Source organism: Corella eumyota, chromosome 2 (genome assembly GCF_963082875.1).
Source record: "Corella eumyota chromosome 2, kaCorEumy4.1, whole genome shotgun sequence".
Lineage (NCBI taxonomy): Eukaryota > Metazoa > Chordata > Ascidiacea > Phlebobranchia > Corellidae > Corella > Corella eumyota.
The window spans coordinates 6,992,020-7,019,570 of record NC_137491.1 but is presented as its reverse complement, the minus strand read 5'-3'; the positions used below and the strand labels follow the sequence as shown (position 1 = coordinate 7,019,570).

The 27,551-nt window shown below is 26.5% G+C and overlaps 4 protein-coding genes across 4 annotated transcripts; 1 reads left to right on the top strand and 3 right to left on the bottom strand.

Annotated features, from left to right (window-relative positions):
- Positions 1-7,225: 7,225 nt before the first annotated feature.
- Positions 7,226-10,272, bottom strand: LOC145743324 (uncharacterized). The gene is made up of 10 exons (XM_082561259.1): positions 10,105-10,272; positions 9,511-9,686; positions 9,272-9,412; positions 9,113-9,188; positions 8,820-8,970; positions 8,606-8,704; positions 8,400-8,531; positions 8,067-8,303; positions 7,742-7,932; positions 7,226-7,586 (listed from the first exon to the last, which is right to left on the bottom strand). The coding sequence occupies exons 1-10, from the start codon at positions 10,248-10,250 to the stop codon at positions 7,523-7,525; spliced, it is 1,413 nt and encodes a 470-aa protein (XP_082417385.1). The 5' UTR covers positions 10,251-10,272; the 3' UTR covers positions 7,226-7,522.
- A 620-nt stretch (positions 10,273-10,892) lies between these two features.
- On the bottom strand, positions 10,893-19,452 carry LOC145744058 (uncharacterized). The gene is made up of 29 exons (XM_082562153.1): positions 19,329-19,452; positions 19,093-19,202; positions 18,898-18,970; positions 18,577-18,646; positions 18,220-18,294; positions 17,994-18,092; positions 17,520-17,750; positions 17,156-17,299; positions 16,801-16,900; positions 16,494-16,554; positions 16,296-16,347; positions 15,980-16,186; positions 15,588-15,917; positions 15,407-15,497; positions 15,207-15,289; positions 15,018-15,128; positions 14,810-14,904; positions 14,507-14,632; positions 14,254-14,393; positions 14,024-14,160; positions 13,776-13,910; positions 13,576-13,680; positions 13,409-13,501; positions 12,988-13,113; positions 12,784-12,891; positions 12,604-12,715; positions 11,817-12,482; positions 11,596-11,734; positions 10,893-11,510 (listed from the first exon to the last, which is right to left on the bottom strand). The coding sequence occupies exons 1-29, from the start codon at positions 19,412-19,414 to the stop codon at positions 11,318-11,320; spliced, it is 4,098 nt and encodes a 1,365-aa protein (XP_082418279.1). The 5' UTR covers positions 19,415-19,452; the 3' UTR covers positions 10,893-11,317.
- A 569-nt stretch (positions 19,453-20,021) lies between these two features.
- On the top strand, positions 20,022-21,277 carry LOC145744060 (intraflagellar transport protein 43 homolog A-like). The gene is made up of 3 exons (XM_082562155.1): positions 20,022-20,207; positions 20,395-20,683; positions 20,767-21,277. Exons 1-3 carry the CDS (start codon positions 20,129-20,131, stop codon positions 20,987-20,989), a joined length of 591 nt encoding a protein of 196 aa, XP_082418281.1. The 5' UTR covers positions 20,022-20,128; the 3' UTR covers positions 20,990-21,277.
- LOC145744059 (ubiquitin carboxyl-terminal hydrolase 20-like) lies at positions 21,261-27,215 on the bottom strand. Its single transcript, XM_082562154.1, has 23 exons — positions 27,092-27,215; positions 26,912-26,965; positions 26,712-26,774; positions 26,457-26,561; positions 26,176-26,227; positions 25,853-26,021; positions 25,605-25,689; positions 25,381-25,488; positions 25,023-25,124; positions 24,756-24,892; positions 24,550-24,595; positions 24,331-24,484; positions 23,962-24,098; positions 23,623-23,744; positions 23,369-23,473; positions 23,154-23,289; positions 22,889-22,985; positions 22,592-22,718; positions 22,352-22,521; positions 21,929-22,119; positions 21,729-21,828; positions 21,534-21,602; positions 21,261-21,465 (listed from the first exon to the last, which is right to left on the bottom strand). The coding sequence occupies exons 1-23, from the start codon at positions 27,155-27,157 to the stop codon at positions 21,362-21,364; spliced, it is 2,499 nt and encodes an 832-aa protein (XP_082418280.1). The 5' UTR covers positions 27,158-27,215; the 3' UTR covers positions 21,261-21,361.
- Between the last annotated feature and the right edge of the window lie 336 nt (positions 27,216-27,551).

Here is a 27,551-nt window from a genome sequence, read left to right as displayed (position 1 = left end):
TCTAATAAAATACAAAATTTTAGGTTTTGAGATTTCATAAATTTTTAGTAAAAGTGTCATAACTTTTATGAATATTAATATATTTGAAAAATATTTTGTAAACACGGTAATTGGACCTGTGCGGTTCTAACACAACAATTATTTTTCGATTTAAAATTTTTTATTTTTTTTTAAAAAATTTGTATGCAATATTATTGGCCAAAAATATCACGTGACCTAATTAAACCCAAAATAGAAATTACCTCAAACTTTTGTTTTACTAAAAATTTTCGCGAAATGTTTTATCTTGAATGTTAGTTAGGCCAATGCGCGTCTAATAAAATACAAAATTTTAGGTTTTGAGATTTCATAAATTTTTAATAAAAATTTCAAAACTTTTATAAATATTAATTTTTTCGAAAAATATTTTGTAAACATGGTAATTGGACCTGTGCGGTTCTAACACAACAATTATTTTTCGATTTAAAATTTGTTATTTTAAAAAAAAAATTTGTATGCAATATCATTGGCCAAAAATATCACGTGATCTAATTAAATCCAAAATAAAAATTACCTCAAACTTTTGTTTCACTGAAAATTTTGTGAAATGTTTTATCTTGAATGTTAGTTAGGCCAATGCGCGTCTAATTAAATATAAAATTTTAGGTTTTGAGATTTCATAAATTTTTAATAAAAGTTTCATAACTTTTATGAATATTAATATTTTCGAAAAATATTTTGTAAACACGGTAATTGGACCTGTGCGGTACTAACACAACAATTATTTTTCGATTTAAAATTTTTTATTTTTTAAAAAAAAATTTGTATTCAATATCATTGGTCAAAAATATCACGTGACCTAATTAAACCCAAAATAAAAATTACCTCAAACTTTTATTTAACTGAAAATTTTCGCGAAATGTTTTATCTTGAATGTTAGTTAGGCCAATGCGCGTCTAATAAAATACAAAATTTTAGGTTTTGAGATTTCATAAATTTTTAATAAAAGTTTCATAACTTTTATGAATATTAATATTTTCGAAAAATATTTTGTAAACACGGTAATTGGACCTGTGCGGTTCTAACACAACAATTATTTTTCGATTTAAAATTTTTTTTCAAAAAATTTGTATGCAATATCATTGGCCAAAAATATCACGTGACCTAATTAAACCCAAAATAAAAATTACCTCAAACTTTTGTTTTACTGAAAATTTTCGCGAAATGTTTTATCTTGAATGTTAGTTAGGCCAATGCGCGTCTAATTAAATATAAAATTTTAGGTTTTGAGATTTCATAAATTTTTAATAAAAGTTTCATAACTTTTATGAATATTAATATTTTCGAAAAATATTTTGTAAACACGGTAATTGGACCTGTGCGGTTCAAACACAACAATTATTTTTCGATTTAAAATTTTTTATTTTTTAAAAAAAAATTTGTATTCAATATCATTGGCCAAAAATATCACGTGACCTAATTAAACCCAAAATAAAAATTACCTCAAACTTTTATTTAACTGAAAATTTTCGCGAAATGTTTTATCTTGAATGTTAGTTAGGCCAATGCGCGTCTAATAAAATACAAAATTTTAGGTTTTGAGATTTCATAAATTTTTAATAAAAGTTTCATAACTTTTATGAATATTAATATTTTCGAAAAATATTTTGTAAACACGGTAATTGGACCTGTGCGGTTCTAACACAACAATTATTTTTTGATTTAAAATTTTATTATTTTTTTTCAAAAAATTTGTATGCAATATCATTGGCCAAAAATATCACGTGATCTAATTAAACCCAAAATAAAAATTACCTTAAACTTTTGTTTTATTGAAAATTTTCGCGAAATGTTTTATCTTGAATGTTAGTTAGACCAATGCGCGTCTAATAAAATACAAAATTTTAGGTTTTGAGATTTCATAAATTTTTAATAAAAGTTTCATAACTTTTATGAATATTAATATTTTCAAAAAATATTTTGTAAACACAGTAATTTGACCTGTGCGGTTTTAACACAACAATTATTTTTTGATTTAAAATTTTTTTATTTTTTTTTAAAAAATTTGTATGCAATATCATTGGCCAAAAATATCACGTGACCTAATGAAAACCAAAATAAAAATTACCTCAAACTTTTGTTTTACTGAAAAATTTTCGCGAAATGTTTTATCTTGAATGTTAGTTAGGCCAATGCGCGTCTAATAAAATACAAAGTTTTAGGTTTTGAGATTTCATAAATTTTTAATAAAAGTTTCATAACTTTTATGAATATTAATATTTTCGAAAAATATTTTGTAAACACGGTAATTGGACCTGTGCGGTTCTAACACAACAATTCTTTTTAGATTTAAAATTTTTTATTTTTTTTTAAAAATTTGTATGCAATATCATTGGCCAAAAATATTACGTGAAATGTTTTATCTTGAATGTTAGTTAGGCCAATGCGCGTCTAATAAAATACAAAATTTTAGGTTTTGAGATTTCATAAATTTTTAGTAAAAGTGTCATAACTTTTATGAATATTAATATATTTGAAAAATATTTTGTAAACACGGTAATTGGACCTGTGCGGTTCTAACACAACAATTATTTTTCGATTTAAAATTTTTTATTTTTTTTTAAAAAATTTGTATGCAATATTATTGGCCAAAAATATCACGTGACCTAATTAAACCCAAAATAGAAATTACCTCAAACTTTTGTTTTACTAAAAATTTTCGCGAAATGTTTTATCTTGAATGTTAGTTAGGCCAATGCGCGTCTAATAAAATACAAAATTTTAGGTTTTGAGATTTCATAAATTTTTAATAAAAATTTCAAAACTTTTATAAATATTAATTTTTTCGAAAAATATTTTGTAAACATGGTAATTGGACCTGTGCGGTTCTAACACAACAATTATTTTTCGATTTAAAATTTGTTATTTTAAAAAAAAAATTTGTATGCAATATCATTGGCCAAAAATATCACGTGATCTAATTAAATCCAAAATAAAAATTACCTCAAACTTTTGTTTCACTGAAAATTTTGTGAAATGTTTTATCTTGATATTAGTTAGGCCAATGTTCGTCTAATAAAATACAAAATTTTAGGTTTTGAGATTTCATAAACTTTTAATAAAAGTTTCATAACTTTTATGAATATTAATATTTTTGAAAAATATTTTGTAAACACGGTAACTGGACCTTTGCGGTTCTAACACAACAATTATTCTTTGATTTAAAATGTTTTTTTTTTTTTTTAAATTTGTATGCAATATCATTGGCCAAAAATATCACGTAAATAAAAATTACCTCAAAAATCAATTTCAGGAATTTAAAATTTAGTATAATGTATATCCTGATATTAACAACATAAAACTGGGTTGAAAAATTAATTTTATTAGTATAATATATTTAAATGCTTGTTTGTTCATTAAAAATCAAAAATATGTATCATTCTTAGTTAAGGTGTATGCATCTTTTTTTTATTAATAAAAATTTATGCTAAACATAATCAAATAATTTCGAACCATATTTTATTTATCAGATAAATCTAGTTATTATGGTTCGAAATTTTAGATTTCGAAACATGTTGTTATTGTCAGTGTGTTTATTATGGTTCGAAATCTTAGATTTCGAAACATATTGTTATTGTCCGTATATTTATTTTTATTTTTATTCTTACTAATCCGAATTTTGAAATCGAATAACTTTTGATTTTGTGTATATTAATTTTTAAAATTTTAGTATGTTGTTTATTATCATATTGTGTTTCAATCCTCCTATTTTGATAATTTAAATATTATTAATTAGTAATTAATAGGTGTTTGTTTATTACAATTTAGAGATCGTTATTTAGTTTTCAAATTTTGGTCAGTTATATATCATAATATTAATAACTCGAAAATGGATTAAAAATTTAATTTTTGTTTGTTTATTATATTTAAATTCTTGTTTGTTTATTAAAAATAAAAGTTTGATATTAAGCATTTAAAATTTAATATAATGTATTTTATGATATTAGTAATTAAAATACATGTTTAAAAAATAATTTTTGTTTGTTTATTTTATTTAAATGCTTGTTTGTTTATTAAAAATCAAAAATCAATTTTGGGAATTTAAAATTTAGTAAAATGTATATCTTGATATTAACAACATAGAACTGGGTTAAAAAATTAATTTTATTTGTATAATATATATAAATGCTTGTTTGTTTATTAAAAATCAAAGATATGTAAAATTCTTAGTTACGGTGTAAGCATATTTTTTTATTTATAAAAATTTATGCTAAACATAATCAAATAATTTCGAACCATATTTTATTTATCAAATAAATCTAGTTATGGTTCGAAATCTTAGATTTCGAAACATATTGTTATTGTCATTATATTTATTATTATTATTGTTTTTATTCTTATTTGACGAATTTTGAAAGACGATAACTTTTGTTCTTTAAAAGTAAAAGTTCTAAATTTTTAGTATGTTTGTTATTATCCCAACGAATCGCAAACCTCCTATTAACGACATTTAAATGTCACTAATTACTAATTAATATATTTTATTATTAAAATTTAAAGATTAAATTTTCTGAAATTTTAATATGTTGTAGGTATTATTATTTTATATGTTGCTGTTTAAAATGAAGATTTAACTTTAGCTAAATATCGTTTAATCATTATTTTAGTTTTTTTTTATAAAATAACGAATCAGTGTGAGTTTAACGCTTGAATAATTTAATAGCGTTCTGGTCGCCGTCAAAAATCGTCCTTTTCGCTGTCAATTAAAGTAAAAAATATTGGTTGAAAATTTAAGTAAAATGTTAAAGGATAAGTCAAAAATGCGTAAAATTTTTTTTTTTAATTGTTTTGTTATTATTATATTTTAATACTTGTTTAATTACTAAAAAATTAAAATCGGTATTTTGCTTTTAAATTTAGTTTACTTTTCTATTACAATATCAATGAATGCGTGTTCGTTTGTTAAAATTAGGTTTAAATATAAAAAAGTTCATATTTAAATTTATAATTTAATTAATAAACCTACTAAATAAATTATATTTATAAAAAAGAATCAAACGATTTCGAACCATATTTTATTTATCAAATAAATCTAGTTATTGTTTTTATTCTTTTTAGTCAGAATTTTGAAAGACGATAACTTTTGTTCTTTAAAACTAAAATGTCTAAATTTTTAGTATGTTTGTTATTATCCCAACGAATCGCAAACCTCCTATTTACGAAATTTAATTATCACTAATTACTAATTAATAAGTGTTTGTTTATTAAAATTTAAAGGTTGTTATTAATTTTTTTAATCTTTTTCAATTGTATATTATGATATTACTAACTCAAAAATGAATTAAAATTTTTATTTTTTATTACTAATTACTAATTAATAGGTGTTTGTTTATTTAAATTTAAAGATTGTTATTAGGTTTTTAAATTTTGGTCGGTTTTATCTTATAATATTTATAATTCGAAAATAAATTAAAAAATAATTCTTGTTTGTTTTTTATATTTAAATGCTGGTTTGTTCATTAAAAATTAAAGTTCGACATTAGGCATTAAAAATTTGGTATGATGTATTTTATAATATAAGTAATTAAAAAACATATTAGAAAAATAATTTTCGTTTATTTATCATATTTAAATGCTTGTTTATTTAATAAAAATCAATTTTAAGAATTTAAAATTTACTATAATTTATATCCTAATATCACCAACTTAAAACTGGGTTAAATATTAGTTTTAGTTTGTATTATATATATAAATGCTTGTTTGTTTATTAAAAATCAAAGATTTGTAATATTCTTAGTTAATGTTTGTGCATATCTTTTTTTATTTATAAAAATTTATGTTAAAAATAATCAAATAATTTTGAACCATATTTTATTTAACAAATAAATCTAGTTTTTATCCTTACTAGTCCTAATATTGAAAGAAAATAACCTTTGTTCCATAATATTTAAAAGTCTTTTTAATATCATAATGTCTAACTAATCTACTATATAAAGAAATTGGCAAAAATATTTACTAGAACAAAAGTAAAAGATATTTATTTTTGTGTTTTTCAAAAAATAAAAAATTTTAAATCGGTACCATTCAACATTGGTCAAAATTTTGTTTCAAAAAATCAAAATTTTTAAATCGAATTTCAGTTATACCAATTAAAACGCATTGACTTAAATAACGTATTTATATATTGTAGAGTATAAGAGTTAAACTTGCTTAACCGTTTAGTAACAATTATTGACTAAGCCTAACTCAACTCTACGTATGCAGTCCTTAGTGATTGCCAATTGAATAAGGCTACTTTTAGAGGTAAAAGCAAGATAGACTTAAAATGCGTTAATGAGAATATCTAATGGATGCTGAATCTTTGGCACAAGAAAAGAATATAGAACAGATCACAAGCTACTTTATTATGCTAATCTTCTAATCACGATTCAAGTTACGTTGAGGTTCACGACAAATAACAATTAGATAACGTTTAATTACGATTGATCACGTTTGATAACGATTTTTAAAGAGTGTATCTATAACCTTATTCAAATAGAAAATAGATGTTAGTATAAAAAACTAAATAGTAAAATAAACTATGCAAATTAAGATAAGCTAACATAAACTACTTGTAAATTGCGCAACTAAACACATACAGTGAGCGACTACACATAACACTAACATAAGCTACTGGTATCACATAAAGCGTTAAAGCTTCGCGGTTAGACATAACTACAATATAAAAGTATTAATCATAAAACAAGCCAATTTAAAGACAAAAATAAAACAAGGAAAAAAAAGGAAAAGAAGCGATTTAAACAAAGAACAAAAATTTCCCAAGTGAAAATCCTAAGGATTTCACGCTTAAAACCGTATGTCCAGTCGCGGTCTAGAACCACTGACAAGTAATAAAGAAATAATCAGGCGTAAAGCCGCTTAGAAATTAAAAGTCACAGCGCCGCACTGCGCAGGATGTAGCGACGCCGTGCCTCGCAATACACAAAATAAACCCAAAACTTAAGTATGAAAAATAGGTTATTGTCTATAACATATATAATTATTAAAAAATATTAATATTTAATAAAGTTATGACACATTTACCAAATTTCTGCTAAATTTCAAAACTCAAAATTAAGCGTTTTATTAGATGATAATTTAATATTTGAAAAACATTTGGTTTATTAATTTAATTAATATTCTTAAGTTAATATTTATTTAATTATAAAGATTTATATTAAAATGATTATATGATTCCGAACCGTATTTTATTTATCAAATAAATCTATAGTTACGACATTGGGGTAAAATTAAATTAATTAATTTCAGGTTTTGAAATTTTGCACATTTTTAATAAAATTGTAATAACTTTACTTTATATGAAACTTTAAGTAAATTGTTTTATTTTTTTTCCAATAAACAATTATTTATATATTTAAATTTGTTTTGTAAAGAAACATTTTTTATCATTTTTGATTCCACATGTTGGTTTTTTATTTGTTTATTTAAAGACAATGTTTTCTTTAATAATCTTGCAAGCCATATTGCTTAAACTCTTCCAAGTTTAAAACGAAGTTTTACGTTCATGTTCACCTGCCATTGAGATCCTTGAATCACGAAAGTTAAACCTAGAACATAATATTTTATAAGCTATTGGGCATCTTTCAAGGTTTCACACAATTGTGTTTCACTTGTTCCATTTGTTTTAACAAACGAACCTTACAAAAAATTACCTAAAACCTCATATGGCAGATATCAAATAAATCTCTTTATTGAAGCTTACCGGTTAAGAGTTAATGTGTTGGTGTATTGTTGTAATGGTGAAGGGGATTTGGTTGGGCTTTGATTCATTGATGACGTGCTCCCAACACTTGATTTATTTGATTTTCTAAAAGAAGCATTTAAAACCTTTCTACGAATGCTCATCGTTAGTTTGGACGAGGTATTACTACCCGAAGTATCTCTTCTTTCATCCTTAAAGAATTATTTTTTGATTAACTAAAGTAATAAATTGCCAAGCTAAAGCAATTGTAAAACCACGCGCGCTTATTTCTAAATTTGTATGAACAAAAATTATATGATGAGGTTAAACGTTAGTAGTCACCAACCTGTAATGTAGTTTCGGAAGAGATCTTCTTTTGTTTCGGCGAAGATAGAAATACTTCATCTTCGACCGTCAATTCAAAACATTCACTGTCACGTGGTTCTATCTTAGCCAATGAGCGGTCGATATGACTGTCGTCCAATGTCGATACGTTTGGAGAATGAGTTGAAGGTTTTGCAAGACGGCGTATACTTGCTTGGGTTGATGCTTTTATACTAAGAGTTCGATCGCTAACTTTGCCCTGAATGTATGTGAACATTAAATTAAGTTTAGCAACAAACAAAAGTTTAAAGCGTTACTTCTATAAAGTTTTATTTAAAATTAAAAATAAACTAACTGAGAAAACGGCGTGCAGATAAAGTCGAATTTCCTCGGAGCGAAAAATAAGACAAACTACAATCAAAATCCCCTGCAGTCCTGTCATTACACCATCAGCCACTTCAAGATGGGCGATATACTCAGCTTCACACTAAAATTAATATTTTGTATTTTTTCAATCAGTTTTTGGCATCAATTTGAAATGTTATTCGAAGCTAAACTTACGCGGTTATCATGAATATGCCACAAAACAAAATGGGGTATTTGACATAAAACAACAACCAGTGTTAAAGCTGCCAATCTTATTAATGCCTTTTTTGTTTTCTGTCAAAAGAGAACATGTTAATTTTGTTGAAAAAAGATGTATCAAAACCACATTTAAAAATAATTTTATTGAAACCAAGATAGATTTATAGAAATAATTTTAAATTATGTATACCCTTATTTTTGATTGAACAATCGCTTTGTCCTTATAACAAGTAAGGCGAAGTATTGAGTAAATTATACAACCAAATATCAAGGCAAACCAAGCAAAACTAAATAATATAAAGATTGCATCAATCGAACGAGCATTGGATGTGTATGTACATCTGTAATAAAAGCCAGTATATAATTTAAAATATTGGTAACTTGCATATAAGTTAATATTTTAACGTATCTAATAAGGCATATAAAATATAAAGAAGTATATACTATTTAAATTTGTTAATTAACATAAAAAGTTAAACTTACTGCTCTGGATCAATAAAAACCTCTTCCGTTAAACCTTCCACCATGGCAAATATCACTGTAAGTAATAAACTTGTTCCTAAAATTAATTTGAATTTAAGATAAACTAATAAAATTTTCGTTTTTTTAAATACTCCTAAATAACAAAAAGGTTTTACTAACCATACGCCGGAACACAAGACTTAATAAGAAAGTTTGAAATATAAGGTGACACCCTTTTCTGGATAGTAAAGCATAAGTAAAGCCAATGGATAAGCAACCATGATAATATAAAGAACCAACCGGAGAATATTAAAAATGCACCTTAAACAAAAAAAAGATAACGGTATTTCTTAACAAACGTAATTTACAAAGAAAAACAAAGAAATAAATAGCCTATTTTAAAAGAAACAAATACCAACTTGCTTTACAAAGCGTGGAAGGTTCAATAAAGTATTCCTCGGCATTACACCTAAATTCGCCAGCATTAACAAGCATGGCAAAATTGGAAATTGACATAACATATCCGATGTAAAATATAAGAAGTGATAAACATAGATTGATGGTTATAATGTGTGGCCGTTTAACACGTAAAAATCTAATAATAAAAAACAGGCAAAATTAATTATATCCTGATGGTAAAAAAAGAATGGCGTTATATTTAAATGCAATATTCTTAGATTAAGTAACATATACTATACTTTAGTTCGTGACGACATTATAATTAATCATACTTGATCTATTACTTGTTATATCCTATTTACCTTTATAACACATTAATTTAAACCTTTAAAAATACCATGACAAAGAAATCACAACTTATCCATTATGATTCAGTAATTTTAACAATAAATAAGCAAAGGTTTGATAAAATTATATCTTAACTTTTATACCGTGCTATTGAAACTTTAGTAAAGTTAAAATAAATGGCAAACTATAGCCTATACGCGAAACATAAAGATAAAATGCAAAAAAAGTTAATTTATAAAGAGTATTTATATAAAATTTAACCTTACCTGCTGCTTGTATACGTTATAAAAGCAATCGCAATGGAAACTATTGAGATAGAGACACCGACATATAAAACCTTAATTGCATCTAATATACTGGGCAGCACCGCCATTTCTGCTGTTAAGTTTGCGGGTATTGTTTCATTATTCATCCTTGAAATTAAACTTATCCTTAATCTTTAAAAAATTAAAAAATATATAAACTTTACTATTAAGATGTTTATTTAAGTAGTAACCCTAGCATAAAGCAAACTGTTGGCGCGCATTACATCCTTGAAACGCCTACATAACTTATTTATATCTTAACTACGCGGTTAAAAACGCAAAATATTACTCTCCTTTACTTAGTAATTAGAATAACACAAAAAACGTAGTCCTTTGAACAAGATCTCACACGCAAAAAGTTAAGCTATATACTTTACAAGTAATAAGCTATATACTTTACAAGTAATATAAAATCCACTTTTGATTTTAAAAATGACTTATGTACGCCATTCTGGTGTAATATAGACGCCTCCCGATTACACGAATGCAACAGCTATGGCGTCACTGCTATAGATGATTCACATTATTTATCATATGCTTAATACGTACGCAAGGCATGCGACTATTGTGATGAGTATATGTTTCATTAAAAATAGGAAAAAGAAAAGAATAAAATTTGAGCTTAGAGTCCAAATTTAATTCAAAAACGGTGACGAGCAGCATCAGTGAAGCTTTCAATGTAGTTTTAATTTTTAATTGAAACTTTATCTTTTTAAAACTATTTTATTAAAAAAACTAAAATCTTTGGCAAAATGAATAAAATTTATTGCACGAAATTAAAACTAGCACTTGTTACATCACAATAATCATACGGAGATGACGTCGCGATGACGTCATTATGGCACTAGAAATATTTAAGGAAGCAGATTAGAAATCGACAGAGAATATAGGGAATATGAATGTATACAATATGCTATAAATCTGGCAATAATTAGGCTAAGTAAGTACACAAATTCTAACAGGCTAATTTAATAACAGAAGTATTGCAAACAAATTATTAAAAAAATAAAACCACTTATCCCTGAATTTTAAATCTTTAATCAAAGCCAATTAATGCCGTTAGTTTGTTAAAACTGCATATAAAAGTAGTAAGCAAACGAAGGAAAAAGTACTACAGTTTTATAAAATTAGGCTGATAATTTAACACAAAATATAAATCAATCAGATTTCAACTTTATTTGTTAAACCAATCAAGGTCGCTGTCGTCAGATTCGTCATCAAACAAAGGAGGAGGTTGTCTGCTGTCACTCAAAATCGAACTCGACCTGGAACTAGATTTAGAAACACTTGAAGTAGTTTTCTTAAACTCAGCCTTGTTTAATTGTTCTGCTATGACGTCATTTAAGGAAAGACTTTGGGCTTGCTCACTACAAAATAGATTTAAAATTATTGACAAATATTTATTTTAGGGCATATCTATTTGATTTATTTGTCGTAATATATAATTATTACGTTGTAGCGTTAGCTTCCTTCTTTACATCATTAGCAGGAACAGTGGCATCATTAGGTGGTTGTGTTACATCACTAACAGCTTGAGTGACGTCGTCATCAGGTGATGTTTCGACTTCAATATTTTTAGCTTGAGTCTCAACTGCAATTTAAAAAAAATACAAAATCGTAAAATAAATGTATTTTTTTTACATATACAAAATTTATAAATCCTAAAATATTACCAGTAATTTGTTCAGTGGATGTTTTATTAACAGTGGATTGTTCATTTTCCTTAACATCTTCCGCAACATCTTCCACAACATTTTCAGTTACTGTTGTATCTAAATCCAGTTCACTTTTGTTTTCTTGCAATTTTAAACCGATCTCGTTATCGGTTTCAGCAGTGTTTTGAAGGTCACCATCATTTTTTAATTTTTCGTCATTTTCAGAAATTTCAGCATTTTCACTTTCTTGGGAATTTGTATTGTCAGCATTTTCTTTTAATGAATTTTTGCTAATGTTACTATTTTCAGTTTCATCTGATATCGCTTTATTTTCTTCTGTGTTGTTCTTAGCAACTGTGTTTGTATTTCCAGTTTGTCTTTCTTCTACAGAAATTGAAGAGTTGCTTTTATTAATTTCTTCCAATTGTTGCGAAATTTCTCCAGACTGAATTTCTTCTGTTTTTTCATTGACTTCTTCTTGATCTGCAGTCACCTCAGTATTTTTTTGTTCTTCGAAATCATTTTTATTTTGTCGATTAACATCACCTTCTTCTGTTTTTATATTTTGTTTCACATCAACTTCTTCTGTTTTGCCTTCTTCTTTTTCAGGTATCAGAACTTCTCTCACTTCAACTTCTTCCTTGTCATCATTATCATCCCCTTCTTTATTTCTTTGTTTGTTTTCTTATAAAAAAAAATTTAACTTTACTTTTTTGTTTTACTTAGCACATGATATATTAAAATAATTGAACTTTTGTAACACACATTTAAAAGTTATTTATATACAAAAAACTGTAATATTTACCATCAACAGTTTCACTGTTTCCAACAATCTCTTCACTCTTCCCTTTTTCTTTGTTGCCTTCTTCACTCTCATTTTCATTTTCTTTTCGACTCAACAACTCAATGGTAGTTTTCTAAAAATTTTACAAATTTTTATTTTTTGAGGTTTTATAAAAGTTTTATAGTAAGTATTAAATTTTACCTTAATAATTGCCATTAGCAATCTTAAAACATAAGATCCATCATATTGTTCATCTAATTCAAGTTGTGATTTAACACGTTGAAATATAACATTCATTAATTTCTTTACCTGAAATAAATTTAATTGTAAATAAATTTAAAAAAATTCATTAAAGAGATTTTTGCTAACACAGTTTAAAAATAAAATAAAAAAGTTAAATATAACCTCGTCAATAACCCCGGTAGAATCAGAATTATTTTTGTCTTGATTTTCAAGACTTTCTTGTAACTCGTTTATCTTCTCCTCATATTTCTTTTTCATAACTGTAGCCTGCATTCGAAGTTTCTCATACTGGTGTGTATATAAAAAAAATTTTTTAATATAAATAGATACAAAATAATTATTACTGTAACAAAAGTTTGTGACATAAATATTACGTTAAATCTTGTCTAGGTTAAATTTAAAAATTAAATTTAAAAAAAATATATAAATTTTACAAGATAAATATAAAACTTATATAAATAAATAACTGGTTTGCCATATATTGTTATGTAAAAAAAATGTTATAGGAAGTTAAAAAACTTAATAGAGATTATATAAAAATGCAAAATAAACCTGAAAGTAAAAGCCTTAACATTAAACTTACAGCTTCTTTATATGGGGTTGTTTCTTCTAAATCTTCTATGGCTGACTCCAACTTCAACTTTTGTTCCTCAAATAAGCTTCGTACTTGGGCAAACTTAATTTAAATGTAAAAAAAATATCGAATAGTGTTATAAATTAAATTTCACGAATATCAAAGAAAAATTTTACCCTGGTTTGCATTGCTGTGATTTTCTCTTCAGCTTCTCTCCTCGATTCTGACTCAGAATCAAACTCAGATTTTAACTTAAGAAATTCTTCCTTGAGTGAGGTAAGCTAGTAATATTAAAGCATTTAAAAATAAATTTATTTTAACTTGAAAAGTCATTTTCTTAATTTATATTGATTAATTCAATAAAATTTAAACAAACTTTTTGATTTTCCTTTTCTTGATCTCCACTCTTAATATTTTCAATTTCACTTAAATGAGTTTGTTTAAGTTGAGTAATCATACTTTCAAGTTGATTTTTCTCTTCTATTAAGCTAGAGATATTGTCAGAATGTTCCTAAAATAAACAAAATCTAATTTTAGACCAACAATAAACATATTGCCAACTTGCAAATAAATATTTATTTGGCTATTTTTTAATATAAATTAACAAAAGTTGCAATTTATTACCTCTGTCAGTTGATTTTTAGTAATTTCAAATTCTTTCAATTTCAGTTCAAGATCTTGTTTTTCTGATTTAAGCAAAGTTTCATTTTTAAGGGAAGCTTTCAGTTTTTGTTCATTTTCTTTTAGTTTTTCTTCTAATTCTATAACACCAACAAATCACAAAAATATTTAATAGTAACAGCTTACACAGCTAAATAACGACACCAATAAAAAATATTTTCAATAAAACAAACCATTAATTGTTTCCTCAGCTTGTGAAGTTTTTTCCTTCTCAGTCAAATAAATTCCTTTGAATTTTTGTTTAAATTCTTGTTCTCTTCTGTTTAGGTCTTCCACTTCTAAGTTTAACTCTGTGACCTTGGAACCACTTTCACTAAAGTAATAAAAATTAGATTAATTTAACAACAAACGGCTAAAAAGTTTTAAAAAATTGCAAAAAAGGGCCTAAAAAAGAATTTATTCAAAACAGAAATATAATTAATTTACTTTAGTCGTTGAGTTATTTCTTTTATTTGATCTTCAAGAACCAAGTTTCTGGCTCTACTTTGATCAAATGACTCTTTGTAAGAATCATTCCTTTGCTCCAAAATCAAATTACTTTTCTCTACATGTCTGTTAAAAATTAAGTTTCACTAAATAAAATTTCAGTTAAAAATAAATGTAAATGTTCGAATAAAAAAGCCAAACAGTTTTAGAATTTTTCAATTCTTTTTAATTATGTAAAAACAAAAAACAATACATATATTTTTTTAAAACTGTATAATAAACATTACAGTAACTTGTCATTACTTTTGATTCTGTTGTAGTAATTCACCAATTTTGTCATTTTGATTTTCAATTTGTTTACTTTTATCTAAAACTTGCTGTTTTAGTTTTTCATTCTCCTACACAAATTTAATTCAAAAAATTTTAAAAAATTTCACAACTGATAATATTACAAAACAATCTTACACATATATTTTATTTTATCATATTTTTTGCGCTATTAACTATGTACCTGAACAATACGTTGAATATTGTGAATAACAATGGTAGTGTCCATGTGTTGATTAGGGTTTAACTGATTTGCTTCAGAATTTTTTTTCATGTACTCAACAGAATCAGAAACCTTAAAATAAAGAATTCAAAGTCATTTAAATGAATGTATTTAAATGATGAATAATGACTTAATCAACTCTAATTCTACCTTGTCAACTTTCTCTTGCAAAGTTTTAAGTTGTGAATTTTGTTGTTTGGATTCTGACACAAGTATAGGTAAGAAAGAAGACTCTAATAAAAATATATAATTTTACAATTCTTATACACTGAAAATAATATTCATTATAAAATAACTTTGTTTAAACATTTTAGTAAATAAAATCAAAACTATTCAACAAAAATACTAACCATATCCTGGCATATTGGGATATTGAGGGATTTGATGAAGTGAATTGTAAGGATTACTTGTTGATTGTTGATATTGTTCGCTACCATAACCCTAAGTATTAATTAAAACTATTTAATATTTGCAACCAACCAGAAAATGGGTAATTTATATTAAAAATTTTAATAAATAAAATCTACTCACCATTTGTTGTTGGTGTAATGGTTGATATTGGGACATTGGTTGCTGAGAAATTTGTTGCTGGCCATACGGATTTGTTGATGTTTGTTGGTTGTAACCAGAACCAAACACCATTGAGTTTGGTGATGGTGACATATTGGCATATTGTTGCTGTTGGTTATAAGATGTTGGTGGCTGGTTTATTGGTGTTTGTTGGTTTACTTGCTGGTTATATGACACTGGTTGATTAACTGGGGTTTGCTGGTTAATATGCTGATTAACTGGCATTTGTTGATTTATTAGTGGTGATTGATTGGTTAGTATCTGGTGTTGAACTGGTTGTTGAATTGGTACCTAATAACCATATAAAAGATGTTTGAGATGTCTTAAATTATTTACGCAATATTTCAACTTACTTCTTGGTTAATTTGCACAGGGTTTTGGGATGATGGGGCTACTTGTTGATTATTAGGAGGTGGGTTGGCTGCTTGGGGGGTATTAGGTGGAACATTGTGAACTTGCATGTTTTGTTGAGGCACACTGGGGGCAGGAAACATAGAATGACCCATTTTTGCCATCCTTGATACCAAATTGCCTTTGCCATCCCCAATATTAGGTGGAGTCTGAAATTAAAAAAATCAAATACATTTTAGTACATTTCATTACCAATGAGCAATTGTTTACAAAAACTTTTATTCCAGTTAATAGAATTGTTATTAAGATGTTACTTACACCCGAAAGTTGTTGATTTATGGAATTCGTTCTAACTTTTACACTTTGTTCTCTGCAAAAAACATACAAAATAACATTGAAATCAAATTCTATATAGCTTACAGAAAAATAAATACAAAAAAATATTGTCTCATTACAACTAAATTCTTCACTACAATAGTTTTCACATGACATTTTTAAAAACAAATTAACACTTACATGTCAATGTTATTTGGCTGAAGAAAATTTGGTTTTTCTTGTATATTTGGTGGCCCATTTACTAAACAAACTTATTATTAATAAAAGGAAGCGTAATATATTTTATTAAATACTACATTACACAAGATAATCAGATAGGAACGACTTAGACCTATGGTATAGAATTTTTTCTTGAATTTTTTTTTTTCAAATATAGAATTTTTTCTTTTTTAATATACTTACATTGTTTAATATAAGACTGAAGAAGTATCAATTAAATTCTGCTTTGCTATTTATTAACAAATTATTTGAAAAAATTAATACAAACCATTATCAGGTTGAGTAATTTGCTCAATGCCGGTTGCTTGTGGAATGGACTCAACAGAACTTGAACTTTTCACTGAAATATTTTCTTTACTTTGTTTTACCTAGTGAAAAAACTTTTTTGATAACAATTTATATTAATTTATAACAATTTATAAGTGTTTAAAAATTTAAATAAAATGCAGTTTTATAATTATAATCAAAAAATTAAAAAAAAAAAAAAAAAAAAAAAAAAATTGTGTGTAAATTCTGAAACTTAAAATTATAAATATAATTCAATTATTGTAATAAAAAATTAATAAAAAAACTTTTAAAGGACAAAAAAGCTAAAAAAAAAATGTTTAAAAAATAAGACTTACCCTTAACAAATCCACCTCGAAAGCCAGAATGGAATTTGGTGGAATTTTGTTTCCCACGGATTTCTCCCCATAAGCAAGTTGAGGAGGGATCACAAGAAATCTTTTACCCCCAACAACCATCCCCATCATTCCACTTTCCCATCCCTGACATTTTTTTTTAATGTATATTTTAAGAATAGCCTAGCTAATGCAAAATTTTGAAAAAAAATTCCATTTTATTTAAAAATTTTTAAATTTACAACAAGCATATTAAATCAACAAAGTTAATCTACCAAATTATTTATAAAAATAAACAATTTTGCAATAAAAAACTGCAAGTAAAAATAAAAAACCTAAAAAAATGCAAAAATCCTAATTTTTATACCTTGATGACTTTTCCCTTTCCAGATTTGAACCTAAAAGTTTTATCTTTGTTCACGTTGGAATCAAAAACTTCACCCAGGGAACAATCTTCACCAACTAACCACCCTGTGTATTTTACCTCGAGGGAATCCCCTGTTTCTACACCATTAGACTGGTTTGAATTTGGGTTTAGATCTTGAGTTATGCTGCTCGATGGAGTAGACTTACTGCTGAAATATTTGGCAAGAGCAATCTAAAAAATGAAAGCAAGTATAAGTTATCACTGATAGCTTGCATAAAGCTAACACTTTAAAGGTGAAAAATTTTACGACAGCCAACCTATGGCAACAAAAGAACTAAATAAATGTTTAATAATCAAAATGTATCAACACCATATCAAGCATGGAAAAGTAACCGAACCCAATGTTTATTTTTTTTAATATGTTTAAATGCTCACAGTATAAATATTTTTTTAACTAATGTTGCAAAAACTTACATTTTTAGCAAAGAGTTGAATATTTGCTATTGAATCAAACAACACTGTCCAACTTTGTTGCTTGTCATCATAAAAGCTTGCATAATTATTAGCTTGAATCTAGAACAATATTACAATAAATATGGTAAAAATAAAAAACAGTTTAGATAGGTATTTCTTTTTTTAAATTAATTAAAAATAGTAAACAGAAATTAAAACTTACAAAAGAGTAACACTTTAAACTTACTGCGATGTTGAAAGCTGGAGTAATTTGGCAAGTTGTAACTGGTTGTTGTTTTGTCACATACATCAAAATCTTAAACTAGAGGTGAAAACAGTAAGAAGTCAGAAATTTTATAAAAAAAAAAAATAAAAAAGTAAATTCTAAGTTGAAAGTCTTTTGTAAATGTATTATTAAACTAAAACTGGTTGGGTTTAACTTGTGATTTTTCATTGATTTACTTGTTGATATAAGATTAATAATTAACTCTAAACCGGCTTTGTAACATTGGTACCAATATCCACAATCATTAAGATCTTATGAGATACAACATTATATATTTCATATTATAACATTATTAAAAAATAACTTATATATATTTACATCTTTTGTTTCTGTGTTCTTTAAAATAGCTGCTCCTAATTTTCCTTGTAACTTGTTTTCGTTATTTACACTACATAAAAAAAACAAAAAACTCAAAAATGAAATAGATTACAGCTAAAACAAAAAATTCAACAGAAAAAAAGAATTTAACTGGTTAGATATGTAACTGAATAATAAATTGATATCTTATAGCATATCAAATATTAAATACCCTGTGTAATCACAATTATTTAATAATATCTTATTATCCAAACACTTGATTGTTATTCATATCTGACCTAAATATTTTATTGCAAAAAAAAACAATAAAATTTTACTTACAGTTTATAAGCAGTAACTACAGTAACAAATAAAACTCCAGATGAATTTTTAGCCTGCTTCTTTCTAGTTGGTGCTAAAAAAATTAAATTTTTTAAAAATATAAAGTCATTTCGTTTTATTTTCTGCACCTAAAAAACTAACATAACACCCCGTCTATGCAGTCATAATATAAAAAATTTAAAAATAAAATATTACCAGGTGAGGAACCGGGTGGACGTGGTGCATTATATTGAAGAGATTGGTTGCTGTCTGGTGCATTGGTTATTTTCTGGTTTAAACCAAACAGAGAAGACAATTTTGACGAGCTAAAAAACATTAATCATAATACAATTAAATCAAGCAAAATGCCCATACTTATATATAACATCCCTTGTACTAATGGTAAAAGTAAAAATAAAAATTAATTATATTTAAATTTTTTTATTACTTACTTAGGAACACTAGAGTTGCCAAGAAAATCACCATCTTCATCACTGTGTCCTCCAGGACCTCCGCCTCCAAGAGAAAAATAACTCATTTTAATTTTAGATCTTAGATCACGTTACTCACAAATCTAGGTAAATTTTTTTTTAAATGTTGAAAAGTCACAATTTCCGTAATTACAACTAAGTCATCCTAGACAGCTGGACGTAGCAGTAAGTCTGTAAGTCCAGCTGTCTAGTGGCAGTTTGACAGTGTAGCCCTGCATTTCAGAATTTATACAACACATCATATTTCTTTGTTTTTAAAAATGTTATGCATTAAACGTTTTCTATCTGTTTATAGTTTACATGCCAATTTTGTAATAACTTTTTTTAAGCTTCATTTCCTTATTTTCCTGCTACTTAATGTATTATGTATTGGTCAGCTGATCGTACATTTATGATGTAGGGTCACGTGACTTCTGCGGTTAACACAATCATCGTGTATATGATCAAACAAACCAAGGAACAAATACTTAATTAGACCTCTCTCTGCAAAAAGTGAATTTTCTTAGTAAAAAGATAATAACATTTTGAAATTAATAAAAAAAGTCACTGCTCTAGACTTTTTTTCATGATAACTACAAAATTCATTTTTATCAAATTATATTCCTAAGAAAATTCTGCCCTCAAGTGCCGGCATACTTTCGTTAAAATTTGCTGTCAGTAGCAATGTTTGACAACAAAGTTTAAAGTTGTTAGTGCAGTTTAATTTCACAAAACGCTGTTAAAGCATCGATTTAACAAATTTGTTATTAGACTATAATAAAATGGACGACGAACTTGGCTTTGATTCTAACGCCTCAAAATCGAGAGTAAAAAAGGGAAGACGGGCAAAAAAAGAACCAGGTAAATATAACAAGTGTTAATTAAATATAAAAACACAGACTAAGAGAATGACCACTGGTCTTTTGCGCAATTGGGATCGTTTAAATATTTTTGTTTTTTTCAATTAAGCAAACTTATTGTAAAGTTTTGAATTTGTTTCAATATCCTGGTTTAGTTTTTTATAAAAAATATTTTAAACATTTTTCAGAAAAAGCTTTAAGCTCTGATGTATTATCCCAACCACACAATGAGACAGGAACCCCCCCTAGTGAGAAATCAAAACCTACTAGACCATCACGAAGACAAATGGGCTGGGGAAACGACACTCAACTCAACCACGATCCAGTTGATACAAGGTTTCTCCAGGAAAGTGACGGAAGTGATTCCAATGATGAGATAGCTATGATTCCGGACTTAGATGACCTTAATGACGATGACATGACTCAAGAAATTGCAGTTGCTCCTACACTTAGAGCAAAAAATATGACCTCATACAAGTGCGACTTTCTCTTAAACATATGGGTTTAATTAGGTACAATCTTTATCGGCCTTGTTATAATCTCAATTTATATATTTCTAGCGAGCTGGATCGTGAGTTAATGAATCGAGCTGCGTTCCGTACTCTGGATGGTAGAATCGACTTAAAAGCTCTTGTTAAAAACTTGGCGCCCGAGTCAGAGTGCAGGGAGGAAAAGGATTGTGAATGGGAGTGGGAGAAATTATTTGCCGAGGTTTCGACCTCACTTAAACAAGAACAAAATGCTGCAACTTTGAAACAACCAAATCAAGAGAGAATCATTTAACAAAATCTTGAAAATAACAGATTCTAAATAATAAATTTGCTGCTTAATCTCTTGGTGATTTGCAATATCAAAACTAAATTTAGACTAGACACTTATGTTTTGCATCAGACCAAATTACATAAAACACAGATTTATTGTTTTGTTTAAAGATGTTTAAATTTATGTCAATTTTTTTTTAATGTTTGATTTTTTATATATTGTTTGTAGAGCTTTTTTTTGTTTTAACTTTTTAAATCTATAATAAAAGTATCAAGTAGAAACTATATTTTCGTTTTTCAAGTAATTAAATTTATTTCAACCAATTTTCAAGTGAATTTTAAATTTAACAATAAATTATATTTATATAAAAACTTAAAAACATAACTAAAAAAATTAATCAATTTCCATGGCAATGATGTTTGGCAGAGCAGGTCCACCTCCATATTGTGAATGCAAATATTTCCAAGCATTTGCATTAATTTCACCGTAATCAGAACCTAAAAAGAAATAAGTGTTTAAGCTGTTTTGGTTAAATGTCAACATACACAGAAAACTAGTATTTTACCTTTATTAAGCTCCATTTTTCCTTCTTTAACTGTACTTATAACAAAATTATCAATTTCACCAGGTGCAGCTGTAATAAAAGTTAAGATAATGCTTAGACAAGTATATTAAATTGGATATTAAAATAGAGATGTATAAAAAAATGAATGTTTAGTTTAACAAATATGAATTATATACATAAGTAAATTGTCCTTACATTTTTCTTTACTGCAAATAAAGTCTTGCCACTTGCGAAACCACTCCATACTTATATAATAAGTTTCCTCAGATTCATTTTCTTGTTCTTCACCACTTAACTAAAAAAACAACATTCAAAAACAAACTATTAAGATACACATCAAGATTTGAATATTTGTTTCAAAACTGTTAATTTTTTTTAAATAATCACAAACCTACCTTTAAATACATTTCCTTCTCAGCCAAGCGCCTTTCTTCAAGCAGTCGGGTCTGCAGAATACAAGTTTGACATGGTTGGATTCTTGTGACTGAAGGTCCCCCACCAAATTGTTTGTGCAGCATGCGCCATGTTTGTTCAGAAACACAACAAACTCGCTCGTTGATTTCATCATAAACTTGTGGGTTGCAATCTAGATAAAAATATTAAAAATTTAATAGGAAATTAAAGTACCCTAAAACTAAACAAATTTATGTTATTGTATTTAAATAATACTAATACAAATAATAAAAAATAACAAAAATTTTACATAAAAAAAATCATACATATTTTATACTTGAGGCCTAAAATACAAATTCTCAGTTAATTTTTTGCTTTACAATTAAAACCACAACTTTATTAATAGATTGAAATATTACACATACTTCCATGGCTGCATAGGAAATAGTTGTTGTTAATTGGTCCGGGTTCAGCGAAAGTTAGGAACTTTGAAACCCACTCAATAGCAATATAAAACTTAATCAACATTGGTTCTTTTTCTTGCTCCAAACTTAAAACTTTTTCTCGAAAGTGATCCATTTCTATGTTGGACTTACTGAAAATAAAAGTTGACATTGAGCATAGATAACGGTATGCAATTGCAATAAAATTTTATATTTTTATACCTGTAGAAAAGCACATAAGCCTCAGCTTGTGAAACAGTAGATTCTGATACTTGAGTAACATATTGATCATCAAACTCATACCAATTTCCATCCATTGGGTTCTTACAATAGGATGTGTAGTGACCACCTAAAAAATTTAAAAGGCTAAGAGCAAATATTCGCTAAACATAAAACTTATGATAAGATAGTATTACAAATGATGTTTAGTACACACTCACATTTATTTGTATGCCTATCCTAAATGTATATCAATGTCTAATATTGGCATTTTTTAATTAAAAAAAACATTTTACATACCTCCAGCACCACCATGGTGAACAATCACAGAAGAAAGATTGTAATTCGTTTTTTCAGAAACCTTATCTGTTGCCATAAACCTTGTCAATGATAAATCCTTTACAAAAATTATAAGTCAAAAAGATTTTTGTAAAATTCTACATTCAATTCATTAACTACAAGCTAATATTTTAAAACTCTAAATGAATAAAACTAATCTTAAGTAAGCAATACAGGTAAATGCAAAATAGACATTAACAAATTAAATTTAACAATGAATACCCACATGTAAAGGAAAGGTGACAGTTGATGATATTTTGGTTGAATAAGAAGTAAGATATTCATGTCTAAATCTTTTTAAATGAATACACAGCACTTCGGGAAGTTTCAACAAGCGGCAATATTTTACTCCGTTTCTTAACCTAATTTAAAAAACAATATGAATTAAGTTTACATTAAAAAAATATATATTATATAATTTATTATGGTATCCAAACTTACTTTTTACATTTCTCACAGCTGTACATGTTGTCTCCCTTTAACTCATCGGAAGAAAAAAAAGCAGAAAGACAATCTGATAAAGTCACATCTGGGCCCCAAAACCAACTAAAATAATTTGTTTTGCAATATTTTAAAATATATAATTAATTTAAGTTATGCAACAAACAAACGGCATTGAAACTATTTTTTATAAACTCCATGTATAGCAATATATTAAAAATATATCTGAATTTAACATACAATGGTGTATTTACCTTTTCAACCACTCCCACATATTGTAGACATAAGAAGTGTTATACCTATCACTTTCGCTGGGTGGAATCGAGCTATGAAGTCGTGCAGCATCATCTTTACCTGGGATTGGTAAACTCAAGTCCTAAACATTAAAGAACTTGAATATATTAACTTTGTTTTAGTTAATTATTTTGCAAACTTTTATCAGGATTGCTGTGGTTGCTAAGCTTCCAAAAAATATACAGTTTTTTTGTAACAAATAAGTTAAAAAAATTTTTAAATTTTTTTAATTAAAACAAATAAGCAATTAAAACACAAACTATATACATTAACTAAAAATTAAATGTACATCTGTGTACCTGAAAAGTTTCTCTGGTATGAGATAAGGAAGAACACATTTTACACTCAACAGAACTTCGAAGAGCTCCATCAAAAATATCAGATATTATACTTCTGTATTCCTTACCATCTGATGACAGTTTCCGAGGTTTCATGCCTATAAAAATTACAATTGTTTATTAAGGTGAATGTCATAGTTTAAGTAAGTAAATGTAGTGCATGCATTTAAATGCGAAACAAACATATACAGGCATAAAAAACACACATACAAAAAAGTGTCATTTAATTAAACAAATAGAGCAAAAGAGTTTGTATAAATACATAGAAAATTAAATTTATATTTCCTATTTATAAATCGAAAACAATTTTCGTAAAATAAATTTTTTAACCTGGTTTTGGAGATTCAAACTGCATTGAAGAAACAGTTCTTTTTCTTAAAGAATTCTGTTTTTTCTCATTAGTTTGTTGTGGTAACTCGTGTATTGATGGCATTGAATTGCTTCGCAGTAATGGATAACCACTTGCATGTAATTGATCGAATTCCTAAAAAAAAAACATTTATTATTTAAAAAATAACATTGTATAATAATTTGATTCAAATGACTCACCCTTGGAAATTTTAAAGGTTCTTCCTGTATCATTGGTTCACTGACACTACAAAATTAAAAAAGGGTGTTGTAAAATTAAAAATATTCATGATAAATTCAAATTACACAAACATAAAAAACAAATTTTAAGCAGTATTTTTATTCCTTACTAGAAAAGGTTTAAATGCTACATAATAATATAAAATCTCCACAAAATATTTATTTACTTAATATTGTTTTGGTTATTTCCACCAATTTCTTGGTGTGAGGAACAAGATTCAAAACTGTCTTCAGGTGAATTGTTCAACTTTATTGATATTGGTGATAAGGAAATTCGATTTACATTTAGGTGTGTTGAGTTAATCTTGAAATATTGCAAACACATAGTTGATTACATTAATATACTTAAAACTCAACTTAATTAGGCTATGGTTTATACAGTAATTGCATAAATAAAAGTTTCATACAGAATAACATAAAATAATCATCCTTACTGGAGGAGCATCTCCTGCCTCTTTGTAAAGTTGTTCCTCCACCAAATATTTGGTTTCCTCGTGAAGTCTGTCCATAATACATCTTAAGAACTCTTGTGTGTCCTGACAAATATTGAAAATAAAATAGTAAATTAATTCTAAAAACACCTTTAAATACAGAAGCAAAAACTTTTTTTAACTTTCAATGTAATAAGAAAAAATATAAAACATAAATAAATAATCTATGCTTGGTTAATACCAACAGACAACAGAGTATATAGGCTTAAGTTTAACTAACAAACACATGTTAAATAACTACTTTAAATTCATAGAAAAAAAACTGGTTAATAATTAATTAAAAAAGCTTGTTTATCCATACCTGTTGTTGGTATCCTCTAAACATTGGGTTAATTATTTTAAGTGTACTGTGGACTAAAGATGGGGAAAAACTTGCAAATTGTCGGTCACTCCACATTTCATTTGTGAGCTTAAAAATATTTTAATTTAGAAATTAATGATACATAGGTAAATGTAATAGTAAACAAAGCCTGCACTTTATAAAACTGGAAACTATTTTAAAAATAGATTCAATGATGTACTCACATTATAATAACTTTTTGTCATTAAATTTTTTCTTTCACTGGCTGGATATTTTCCAACAGTAAGGAAGTACATTGCTAATTGGGGACTGTAAATAGAAACATATATAAACAAACAACAGACATTACTCATTGCAAATAACCAACAATGGGTTTTGGTACCAGTTTGTATACAACTTAACTAATTCAACATAAATGCAAATACAACGGAACTCAAACTAAAAAATTGTTATACTTGAAACAAAATTATACCAGTTTGATAAGCTTTGTAAAGCAGCATTCATATAACAAGTATTTCCCAAATTTCTCAGTCCAGTAAGGCCAAGTGTTGGTTTGTTAGTGCCATAAAAACTTGTTGATAAAAATTTACTTGACGCTGATAAGGTTTGTGGTTGAGGAATGTTATTTTCAGATGACATTGCTGTAAACAAAGTAAGTTTATGTAATTGGTGCTAGCAACAGTTTAGATCATGCACTTTATTTTTTTTAATAAATAATAAAATAAATACATATGCTTAATAATATGCAATAGAATTAAATTAAAAGTCTCAAGTAGGAAAGAAAAAACACTTTACCTTGATTTGTATTAGACGATGGATTTCTAAATTGGTTTCGTTTTAGAAGTTTCTAATATGTAACAAGTTAAGTTATTTTAAAAATTAAAGTAATAATAAAGGCCCATTAAAAAATATGTATACCAACAAATGTAAAAATTTACCTATGTTATTCGAAAGTATGAGCTAAATTGTTACACATACCAAACAGGCATTTAGAAAAAAAAACTATTGCTCAATATATTACTAAATGGTCCACTACATAATAAAAAAAAATTATTAAAATTCTGTTACTTATTTACCATTTCCTGAGGAGTAAAATAGGCTGGCATTTTTATTTCCCTGTTGCATGCATAACACCAAATCCGAAATGTTTTTAAATTTACAGACAGATAATGGCGATCGCTCTAAAAAAACAATAAAAGTTTATTTATAAAAATATGTAAAATAATATCACATCAAAGATATTTTATTAGTTTATCGCCCATTTAGAACTAATGCTTAGTAGGTTCAGTAACAACATAATAAAAAAATATGCTAAAAAATATTTAAGTAACCTCAACATGTTGCGAACCATGGTCTTGACCTGACTCTCCACATCCGACAAAGTCACATCCTTCCTAATTGATTTTTAAATGGTATACATATTTTCATTAAATTTTTTAATACAACAATATCATAAAAATAAACAAGTAATTGCTAACACATATAAAAAGGTAAATTAAGACATTTCTCAATATCAATGTTGTTTATTTACCTGCAAACAGGCCCAGAGATTAGGACCCAAAAGCTTACAAATTTCACATTTACCCTGTTAACATACAACATATTTAACTTTGTGTTTCAAAAAATATTTCAAATATACTTTTGGCTTTAACTGTTCAAGTTTTACGTAAATAGTAAAGTTAAGAAGCAAGCAGACAAGGAATAAAATTACCTCTGACTTTTTAATTAAGCTAGATTTAGTTTTGCTGCAAGCAAGGGGAGCGTGCTGACAACTCATTTTACAAAGTTTAGTTTGACAATTAATTTTCTTTAATAACTTATTAACTTGAACTATAACGTGAAACAAAAAACAAATTCGATTGTTTCCCCTTTTTGCTTGTCATATTCAAGCATTAGTCATGCGTAACAAAAAAAAAATATTTTTCCTCAAATAAAAATGCTGTGAAAATTTATAAATTACATTTTTTGTTTATTTTGTCACTTACTACAACTTTAATTTAAACATAGACATTTATATTTTAACCAATTTTCTTTATGTAAAACTTTTGCTGATTCTTACTCTTTTCTTTTAGGGTCTGGTAGGTACACCTCACTAATACATACTTATTGTATTGATATATCAAATACAAAATAGTCGAAGAATCAATTTTAATCTTTTATTCACAAAAAAG